Source organism: Poecilia reticulata, linkage group LG7 (genome assembly GCF_000633615.1).
Source record: "Poecilia reticulata strain Guanapo linkage group LG7, Guppy_female_1.0+MT, whole genome shotgun sequence".
Classification (NCBI taxonomy): domain Eukaryota; kingdom Metazoa; phylum Chordata; class Actinopteri; order Cyprinodontiformes; family Poeciliidae; genus Poecilia; species Poecilia reticulata.
In genome coordinates, this window is record NC_024337.1 from 8,662,679 (window position 1) to 8,673,638 (window position 10,960).

At 39.1% G+C, this 10,960-nt stretch overlaps 1 protein-coding gene across 2 annotated transcripts in view; it reads left to right on the forward strand.

Annotated features, from left to right (window-relative positions):
* The first annotated feature begins 1,046 nt into the window (after positions 1–1,046).
* prex1 (phosphatidylinositol-3,4,5-trisphosphate-dependent Rac exchange factor 1) overlaps positions 1,047–10,960 on the forward strand; it is an 85,912-nt gene continuing 75,998 nt past the window's right edge. For both annotated transcript variants that reach the window (XM_008413196.2, XM_017305840.1), the window contains exons 1-5: positions 1,047–1,154; positions 1,410–1,571; positions 6,217–6,350; positions 6,618–6,733; positions 9,639–9,788. In XM_008413196.2, coding sequence (XP_008411418.2) covers positions 1,059–1,154; positions 1,410–1,571; positions 6,217–6,350; positions 6,618–6,733; positions 9,639–9,788 — 658 coding nt within the window. In that variant the 5' untranslated portion in view covers positions 1,047–1,058. The remainder of the gene's footprint in view (positions 1,155–1,409; positions 1,572–6,216; positions 6,351–6,617; positions 6,734–9,638; positions 9,789–10,960) is intronic.

Sequence of the window (10,960 nt, forward strand, 5' to 3'; positions counted from 1 at the left end):
GCCAAGTTGCTAAATAATGCACATAAAGGATAACTTTGACTAACATATTAGCTTTTAATTTGCTAGAATTTGCTAGTGAAAAGCATGTCTCATAAAACAACATCCTTATGAATAAAAACATATTTAAATCTTTTCTCAGACTTTGATCTGCTAAAGACCGGCTTCCTGACTGACTGCTGCAAATGGTGTCTACAGCCAACTGAAACATGACAGCAGCAGCTAATTAACGTCGACAACCATAACTAATTAAAGCCTTTGTACCCATGACAACTTCAAAGCACATCCACAGAATCTTTAAATGCTGTAAAACTTATACTAGATCAGTGATGTGTGCACAAGTCGAGTCATCCCTGATTTCTTTGTCTGAAGGTTTGAAAGTCTAAAGAAAATCTTACAAAACTTTAAAACAAGTCACTCTAAAGAACAATTTAAAACTTTTTACAGAGAACTGCGTCTTAGAAAGATGGAGATTTCGATCCTCTCACTTTTAGTCACATTGGAACCACAAATCTTCAATTCATTTTTATTGGGATTCTATAAGAGACCAACACAAAGTAACACTTAATTGCTATGTGTTAGAAGATATTTTTTTATAAAAGTTCTGCAGCTTTAAARAATCTTTAAATTCACAAGAGCTATGAATCGGTCACAGCTAGTCCMCGRRTCTTTGACTATAAACACTGTGCAGCAGACATTAGATTGTCCTGATCTGTGTTTCTCATATCTGTCCCTGTCAAATAAACAATAAAAAAATAATAGCAGTATAGCTGTTTTTATGAGTATGCTTACCTGGCGATGCATTTTCAGCGTTAACCTTAAACTCATTTCCACCATCAACTTCCCCCGCCCTGGCAGACATTTGTTTAAAATCGACACAGGAAGGAACCAAGCTAGACTTTTACATCCTATGCGCAGAGCTGGACTCTTTTCCGGCGCTCTTCTTCTCCTCTCACTTCTTTTGTTTATTCACATTAAATCATTATGTCATTGCTTCAATGAAAATCCAGAAAACACAAGTCTGAAACGTGTTTGTKCTTCTGTTTCCTGTGCAGCACTGCATGCTGCTGGGAGGAAAGAAGAGCACAGACATTCCCCTGGAGGGTTACCTTCTCACTCCCATCCAGAGAATCTGCAAGTACCCTCTGCTGCTCAAGGTACGGCTGCAGCTGCTRCAGCAGCGCTGCACCACGCAGCACAGTCTGAAAACCAAACGGCTAAGTTTGAGTTCAGGTCATGACTCATTTGTGAACTTGGTTAGATGGGCACATTTCTTCCTATGCCGTTGGAGGTAGTTTTGGAGCAGAGGCTGGTAAAGGTCATGCTCCTAAATAACCTCCCTGAAACTCTGTTGTGTGCTTTTTTTTAGTGGATTTACTTAATTCTCTKAACTTCCTCTTTCTGTGATATAGGAACTACTTAAAAGGACTCCTAAGAAGCACGCAGACTACCCTGCTGTGGAGGAGGCTCTGCAGGCCATGAAGGCCGTCTGCTCCAACATCAACGAGACCAAGAGGCAGATGGAGAAACTGGAGGCTCTGGAGCAGCTGCAGTCCCACATCGAAGGCTGGGAGGTGAGAACAAGAGCGGGTGGGGTGGGGTCCAGTCCAGACCGTCTGGACTGGAAGGGAATCTGAGATCTTTGAGATTTCAGACTCAGAGGCCTGGTCATAAATGCAACACGCGTATTTATTCCATGGAAACTGAAAGGGGAAATTCATTTTTAATAAAACAACAAAGCCAGCTAGAGTTGAAAGACGTTAACTACCACATCACTCCTCCACCTTTACAGCTGCGGTATTATGATGCTCTGCTTTTACCTAAAGGTCTGAAGGGTCTGCTGCATTTTCACTCCTCCCTCACCACCACAACAGGGCTCTTGTCTTAAGTGGCACCACTGGGGGCAGTTCACCCACTCAGGGAGTTGGAGGGGGCATGAAAACAGGCTCACCGGCCAATCAGAAGAGTCCCGAGAAGCAGACCCCCATGTTTGAGGAGTTTATATGTGCTACCTTTAGTTGGAATGGGCCTCATCTGAACATCCATTTGTCTCATTTCATTATTTAACACAAAGCCGGTCACAACAACACATTTTTCTGGACAATAAATTCTCCCAGAAATTATTGTGATAATTGATRATATTGTTGTTTTGAGACCATTTTCAAGTGAAAAGTGMATCATTTTATAGATCAGTTAACTTAAATTTCTAACATTTAACAATATAACTGAAGGACATTTTGAATATTCAAAAGAAATAAACAAAACACCTGACACAGGAAATAAAATGAATTATGAAAGCTGTCCTTCAAAAAAGGACTAGTTCTGCCCAAAAGCAGCAGACTGAAAGAGCTGCAAGCAAATATGTAAAAATATGTCAGTTTTGGCTCCTATCTGATATCTCTGTATATTTATTATTGGTAATACTAGGGCTGCAACTAACAATTATTTTAGCAATCAATTATTCTATTGCTTATTCTGCTGATTAATCGATTAAAGAAATTGACACATTCTGCCAATTTTTCATTTAACCACTTAAGTGTATTTTATACAACATTAGAAATACATTATAAAATACAAATAAACAAATAATCCATTTCCTTTTTAAGTGAGAAAATAAACATTCTAATCTATTCTAAGCTTTCCTTTAGTGAACCCTTCATCATTTGTAGCACAGGATGCATCTGCTGCTGAAAAATATTTTTATCAATATGTGAAAAGCCTTTTTGCTTATCCGTACACTATAGGCCTAATCTACTGATTTACTGGTTCTAATTTACTGGTTTTCAATTAACTGATTAATAACAGGATAGTTAAACATGCTTAATAAGAGATTATTTTGACACTATTTGAACCAGTTGAAGCTAAATGAAACCACTTGAGTAGTTTTGGGTAAAACATTTTCAGATAAAGGTTTTTCATCTTAATTTACATTTTGTATAGTTTTAACTTAATCCCTGCTCTGAGTGTGTARGTCTTTCATCAAAATGCCTTTATGAGTCTCTATGATCAAGATAACAATTCATTGATGACTATTTCAATGATCAATTAAATCATTGATCCAATACTGTAKTGGAGGTCAGTATTTGCTAACCTACTGACTGGTAATGAAGAACAATGCTGTTCCTGAACCCAAAGAGCAGCTGAAGCATCAACTTACATTAGGTTTGTACAGAGAAGAGCCTCAGATAAACTCCAAACGTTCAGATTTTTGGTTTCTTTTCAACAGCATAGAGGAACCTCAGCCAGGCACTTTACTCAGACCCTGCAGCCCCCCTCTGGCCCCCCGGCATGCAGGCCCTGACCTAACTGCATTAGCCTCGTCTCCTCTCCCCTCTCCAGCCTCTCTGGGAGCTGCGTCATCTCCAGCCATAATGGAGGAGCAGTGGTGCTGATCAGGCCTTGTATGTGCTGTGTGTGAACACACACGCAGCTTTACGCTCAACCGCTACATCTTAATGGGCCTAATCGAAGGAGTGGCTGCAGAATGCAAGACATGCATTGTTCTGTGCAAACGCATGCAGTTCCACATTATACAGCCTGGAGATCAATCCATTTGATTGATTTGTTCAAGGACAGCTAAAGGTGCTTAATGGAAGAGTAATCAATTAAAGTCAATTAAKCAATTTTATCGATTAACTGAATTTATTTGATTTGAAGATTTAATTAGAGGAAAATCTGTTCGGTATTTCAGAGTGATGTCAGCACTCCTGTGGTCCGCCATCTTGTTTGACAGCTTCCAATGTTATTTGTAATTTTGTTTGAAGAAATGAAAGCCAAAAAAGTTTTGACTAAAATTATAAATGGAATTTGATATGAAMAAAATGAAATTTTCTTTTTAAGGCATATCGCCTAGCACATTAATATCTGGACTTAATGTGGTTAGACCTGAATATAATAGTTTTTCTGAGATGGAGGCCCTTCCCCCCACCCCACTTAGTGTTGATCTCAACATCAGARAGAATAAGGAAGATTTTTTTTCTTAAAATAAAGGCTTTAAAAAACTCAATCTATCTGGAGAACAAACTAGTTATGGAGGCACCAGGTCTAGGTGACATGGTGGGGGTTGAATCTGCAGGAACGAGGTCGACTGGGTGGGTGGAGGGGATGACAGTGGGCTCCAGAGTCCACACATGGAGGCGTTTAGTTCCAGATGAACCGGAGRGAATGGACCATTTAACCACAAGTAATGACTTGTTTTTTATCCTGATTGTCCAACTTATTGGCAGCCTGGCTTTGACACCTTCAGTCGTTAGTTTGCACCTTTATGTGTTGAGCTAAGCGCTTTCTGGTTTTGTTGAGTTTTCAGTTCTGCAGGACAAAGTTTTGTCATTCACATCTTTGGAGGGAGCATGTTAATGAAGGCGCTGCTCAGGCTTATAATGTGTGAAATCCATTTCCAGTCCACAGCTGAACATGGGAAAATGCTGAAAATGGCTTTCTAAAAATAATTTTCTCACCTATTAACAGTAAATGGCTTTGCAGTTCATCCTCCTTTAAAAAAATGGCTGATTAACACCAAGCWATGGTGATCCGGTGACTCAGAGTAACTTTATGCCTTTCATTAAGATAAAAATGTTTTGCAAAACTCTCTTTGATAAAGTTTATGCAAATAATGTCATTCTAAAATGTTTTAGCAGCGACCTCTCTCCATCCATCTGGTCTGGGTTTGATGATGTAAAGACTGCTGGCCTGCCTGGTGCAGCTGGTGGTTTATTCTATAGTTTACAAGAAAAGGCTTTTATCTGAGACTCAATCACATCCGGTGAAGGTGTGAGGCTGCAGACTAGATTGTAGCTGCTGAGAGGCTTTAGCTACATCTTTTCAGTTTTCCTTTTTGCACGACAGAAGCAGGAAGCATTTAACCCCAAATTCACTTGCAGAGATTGGAGTCAAAAATATGCATTTCTGCTCAGTTTGCAGCGTCCTCTGTCATGTTTCCTGACATTTTGGAGCTCGGTCGATACTCACATGAGAAACTGATCTTATCTAAAAGCGTCTAAAATCAGCTACTGTTTGCTGTGAGAGAAGCTTGACTGTCCAGCCTGGTCACTTGTTAAATTATTGTTAACAAGTTAACAATAATTWAATTTATTCGGGAGGGACACTGCACATTAATTACATTTTTTTGAAACGTGCCAGACGTTTTTATCTGTCATTCCTGGACAATCAGTAATTTGTCTTGCTTAAAACAAACAAAGATCCTACAAGTAAGATTAAAATGACTCAACTACTAACTGATTTTATCAATAAAAACAGTAAATACAAAACAGGGATACTACAACACAATTATAAATAAAAAGTACAAAAAGTAGTTAAAGCTAATTAACAGTAACCCCCACGTTTGCCACTTTAGCAACTTTTTAGACAAAAAAATAGGTTATTGGCTAAAATATGAATTTACAAGCTTTTAAAGATCAGTAATCAGCCGAAAACTGCAATTCACAGTATAAAACAGGAATCCACAGAATGTCACAGAATACTCTTTAGTCCATCTTCTGATAACGAATAGAGGACGGAGGAAACTATCAAGAAATGATCATCTACCTTCAATCCATCATGCCAACTCTTGAGGAGCTGCAGAGATCCAGAACTCCAGTGGAAAAAACCTTTTCTGAACAAAATCCCTAAGAAGTCACTTTTGCAATTAGTCACAATCCACAGAGGAGATTCAGCCAAATTTAAAAAGGTTTCCTGGTAAGATGAGATTGAACTCCAGTCTGGTCTACATGCAAGATAAAAAATAACATCAATCTCAGCAGGATTTAGTTTGTTTTTGTGAAGTGAGTAAATCTAAAATGTTGAAGGTTGTTTGAGTCATTCTGTAAGGCTCAGCTCTCAAAACGAACAGTTCTTCTCTGGACTCCAACTCTTTTTAACATGCTGTTGCTGTTGGTTTTTTTTGTTAGTTTTTTCTAGAAAGAATGCACATATCCTGAAGYAGAACAATTAATATCTTAGCTTTGTCTATAAAAGTCAGCAGATGTTTTTGGTGGGGTCAGCTGTGTTTCCCATCATTGACAACAAGAATGTCAACAAGCCGCTCTCGGTGTCAAAGATTCATTTTGATATTGTTCTGTAGAGGTTGTGAACTCTTTGGTCTTGAATGCACACAGCAGAGTTGTGCTCAGATTAAACAAACCGCATCTGCTTGACAGTGAACTGGACGGTGTTGGATTCAATCTTCTATTTCAGTTTTTCTTTTTTTTTTTGTTTCTACAGGGAACCAACCTGACTGATATCTGCACAGAGTTGCTCCTTTATGGAAATCTCCTGAAAATCTCGGCGGGCAACATCCAGGAACGCGTCTTCTTTCTGTTCGACAACCTTTTAGTTTACTGCAAAAGGAAGTCCAGGTGAGACAAAAACAGGTGTTGGTGAAAGGAAACAGGAGGGCATCCAAACTTGAGGAGTTGTGAAAATAAAAACGGTTCATTCCCGTTAATGTGAACTCATTATTTACCATGTGAGAACCAACAAGCACACATCCTGTGCATGTGGAGCATGTGAAGGTCTGTGGACGTCTGCATGTTTTCAGAGGGTTGTTTTAGTAGCACACGGCGCTGGCATCAGCTGGTGTTTATTCTTCCGGAGCGTAACCGCGGTGTTGTCCCCTCTCACAGAGCATCTGGGAAGAAATCCACCAAGAGGACCAAGTCCATCAACGGGCCTCTCTATGTGTTCAGAGGCCGGATCAACACTGAGGTGATGGAGGTGGAAAACGTGGAAGACGGAACAGGTTTGTGCTTGTATCTCAGGATGCATTAAACCAGACTTTCAGCTCATTTCCTATTAAACACACTGAAAAAACACTAAAAATACTAGTGTTTTTTCTAGATATTTGCACTAGAAACAAATATTTTTGTTTCTAGTGCAAATATCTTAGTGCTCTGATAATAAGACCAAACTAACTTACAAGTAACTTTTCAGCGAGATACAGGAGCTGTTTTAATTCAGTATTTCCTTTATACTTATGAAAAAGTTGTAATTCCACTGGCTGATTATTTAACATGGGACAGATGTCTCATTATGAATTCAATAATTATCCAGTGTACTTTGTTTAATCAAAATGAAGAAATTACATACATAAAGGGGCAGCATTGTGTAAAATCAGTTATTTTTGAGCTTTACATCATGTTATATTATTTCCTCATCAGAAACAATCCTGGAGTTTTGTTTGAGAAATCCTTTAATCTCCATGGCAACCATTCAGCTGTGCTAAACGCCTGAGTGTACCAAAGGCACAGCTCCTTCTCTGAGCTGCAGCTTCTCAGCTTCAGTCTCTCAGAGYAGCTCCTCCCACTCAGATCCTTCAGACTAGCCAGCAGCAATTAGCAAACAGCTAGTGGAACTGCTGAGCTCATTATAGGAGGTACTGCTCAGAGCTGCTGGTAAAAACGTTGTGAAAGGGTTAATAGAGGAGCCATGGGATGACTTCCTGGAGATGGCGCTTCAGAAAGAACAGGAGCTTCTAAAAGAGACAAAGGTCCAATTTCAAGGCATTAAAGTACAAAGTCAAGTTTCTTTTGTCATGGATTTGATACATATAAAGCACTTTAATAACAACTGAAGGTAACATAGTTACTTGGTTGTGCTATAAAATGGTACTATATGCCTGGAAAACACAAAATACTGCCCCTTTAAAACAAGCCCATATATCTTGATGAAAAGTTCTTGTGAGGTATTTAAACTGGGAACTAGACCAAAATTATTTAGTAAGATGTAATGTTTTTTTGTTTTTTTTTTTACAAATGAATCTATGAATTTACTATGTTTCTAGAAAGGAAGAAGATAAAACAAAAGCAACAGTTGGTCCTTTCAGTTGGTGCACCATGCTTTCCCTTCTCATTTTCCATCTTGGTTCATGCTAGCTGTGCTGTTTTTAGCCCACCAGTCTGATTTGAATCGGGGACTTGTTGACAGTTTGGGTGGAGCGCCAAGCTTGCACCGAGTCCTGAACAGGATGTAGCTTGCAAGCTGTGTGCACCTTTAGATGTCAGCTGCTGCGTGGCGACCTTATGAAACTATAAGGTCGCATCTGAAGTGCAAAATCTCAATAGCGGCTGATAAACCTGATGTGCTCCAGCTCAAGTTTGAGATAATATGAGAAAGATTTGTTGTTTGCTGATACGATCTCCTTTTTTTCTTCTGTTATTGTGGTTTCTTGGGGTTGGTGCAGTTTTTGTWCTCCAGTGTAGAAACATTTGATCTTCCTCTCACATGTTTCCTCTTTTTTAATCTTTCTCTCTCTGTTTCTGTATTCGCTAAGCTGGCAGTGTATTTCTGCAAGCTCACATGACTGTTTTTTGGGGGGTTTTGCCTTTATGTTAGCTGCTGGCTGTCGTATTCTGGTTTCTGAAAGGGAAACCACAGAGAAAAACAAGCCTTACTTGCAGAGTCCGGGGGTCCCACTTTCAGGTTATCTGATCACAGAGTGTGAAAGTTGTGAAACTTGGGTGTGACTGGAAACAGAAATGAAAAAAAAGAGAACTTAACTTTCCACCTCATTTCAATTTTTTTTCTTGTCCAGATCATGATTGCTGATTTCTTTGGGGGATTTTTAGGGAATCTCTTTTCTCCGTTCTGGCAGATCACACAGCTCTACCGCAGAAGCGGCTCCCCACAGGGCCCAAAGTATCAAATCTATTTATACGACCTTTGAGCACGAGACTAATGCATCCCATTACCATGTGGCCATTCATTATTCAGAGGGCCGCTCACCTGCAGCTAAATGGATCAGAGCGGGGACAGATCCTCATGAGTCAGTGCTCAGTTACTGGTTTTATATTGCTGCCTGTTTATCTACTTTATTAGATGTTCATGTTCAACTTTGACTTTATGTCTCTTCAGAGATATGCCTAATGTCAGGACTTTGATTAGTCACATTATTTTCTGTACTTAAAGCTGCAGGYGGTGTTTGCAGTGTGAATGCAGTTGATGAATGTAAAACCAGGAGGTTCTTGGTGTGTTTTCATTCATTATACCTCCTGTTTTAGAATGTATGTAATTTATCTATTGTGGAAAATACATAACACTGTCCCTTTAAATAAAGGCCACTAGAGCAAAAAAAATTAAAATCTTATGAAAAAACTAGAAAGAGCTGTTAAAGAGCTGTTTCATTTCAAGTCGTTTCAAGGTGCTGTAAATCTTGACAGCACCTTGAAACGACCTGAATTTTATGTTATAAACAYATATGATGTTATTGGGATTAGATATTATTTACCAATACAAAGACAAATGCTATTCAAAAGTTTTAAAAATCAGATCTGTTGTGCTGTCCAATATTATTCCATCCAGTGTAAAAATCACCGTCTGCTGAATTCTGATGCAATAGTTTAAATCATGACTGTACCAGTGTTGTACATCTGAAAGTGAATGGTTTACCTGTAACATGCCTGTAGTCTGATGCATGTTCACCTGATGCTGCCACCACCGTGTTTCACAGTGAGTTGTATGTTAACAGCAGTGCTGGTTTTCTGCATGTGGACCTTTGACCTCACCTGAGCCAAGCGGCTTCCCGTCCAGCTGTCACATGTCACATAGATGGCTAAACACTTATAGAGGATTGTTGAGATAATCTCGAGTTTTATCTTTTCCATTTTCACCTCTTCTTCTCTTAAATTCATTTATTCTTTTCTTTCCAGCTGACTATCACAGCAACAACTACACAGTGACTAATGGCTGGAAGATTCACAACACGGCTAAGAACAAGTGGTTCGTCTGCATGGCCAAAAATGCAGAGGACAAGCAGAAGTGGCTGGATGCCATCTTGAGGGAACGGGAGCAAAGAGAGAGTGAGTAATACTTTTTTTTTCTTTTTTAAAAAAATCTATCTTTAACGGTAACTCCGGTTTTTATTTTTTGGTTTTGTTGCTCAGGAAGCAGATTTTAACATCAGAGGTTTCAGAAGGAATGCTCTAGGTGTGATTAAACATTTATNAGCTCCTCCCACTCAGATCCTTCAGACTAGCCAGCAGCAATTAGCAAACAGCTAGTGGAACTGCTGAGCTCATTATAGGAGGTACTGCTCAGAGCTGCTGGTAAAAACGTTGTGAAAGGGTTAATAGAGGAGCCATGGGATGACTTCCTGGAGATGGCGCTTCAGAAAGAACAGGAGCTTCTAAAAGAGACAAAGGTCCAATTTCAAGGCATTAAAGTACAAAGTCAAGTTTCTTTTGTCATGTTTGATATATATGTATGCAGCATTTTTTATAAAAATTGAAGGTAACATAGTTACTTGGTTGTGCTATAAAATGGTACTATATGCCTGGAAAACACAAAATACTGCCCCTTTAAAACAAGCCCATATATCTTGATGAAAAGTTCTTGTGAGGTATTTAAACTGGGAACTAGACCAAAATTATTTAGTAAGATGTAATGTTTTTTTTGTTTTTGTTTTTTTTTTACAAATGAATCTATGAATTTACTATGTTTCTAGAAAGGAAGAAGATAAAACAAAAGCAACAGTTGGTACTTTCAGTTGGTGCACCATGCTTTCCCTTCTCATTTTCCATCTTGGTTCATGCTAGCTGTGCTGTTTTTAGCCCACCAGTCTGATTTGAATCGGGGACTTGTTGACAGTTTGGGTGGAGYGCCAAGCTTGCACCGAGTCCTGAACAGGATGTAGCTTGCAAGCTGTGTGCACCTTTAGATGTCAGCTGCTGCGTGGCGACCTTATGAAACTATAAGGTCGCATCTGAAGTGCAAAATCTCAATAGCGGCTGATAAACCTGATGTGCTCCAGCTCAAGTTTGAGATAATATGAGAAAGATTTGTTGTTTGCTGATACGATCTCCTTTTTTTCTTCTGTTATTGTGGTTTCTTGGGGTTGGTGCAGTTTTTGTWCTCCAGTGTAGAAACATTTGATCTTCCTCTCACATGTTTCCTCTTTTTTAATCTTTCTCTCTCTGTTTCTGTATTCGCTAAGCTGGCAGTGTATTTCTGCAAGCTCACATGACTGTTTTTT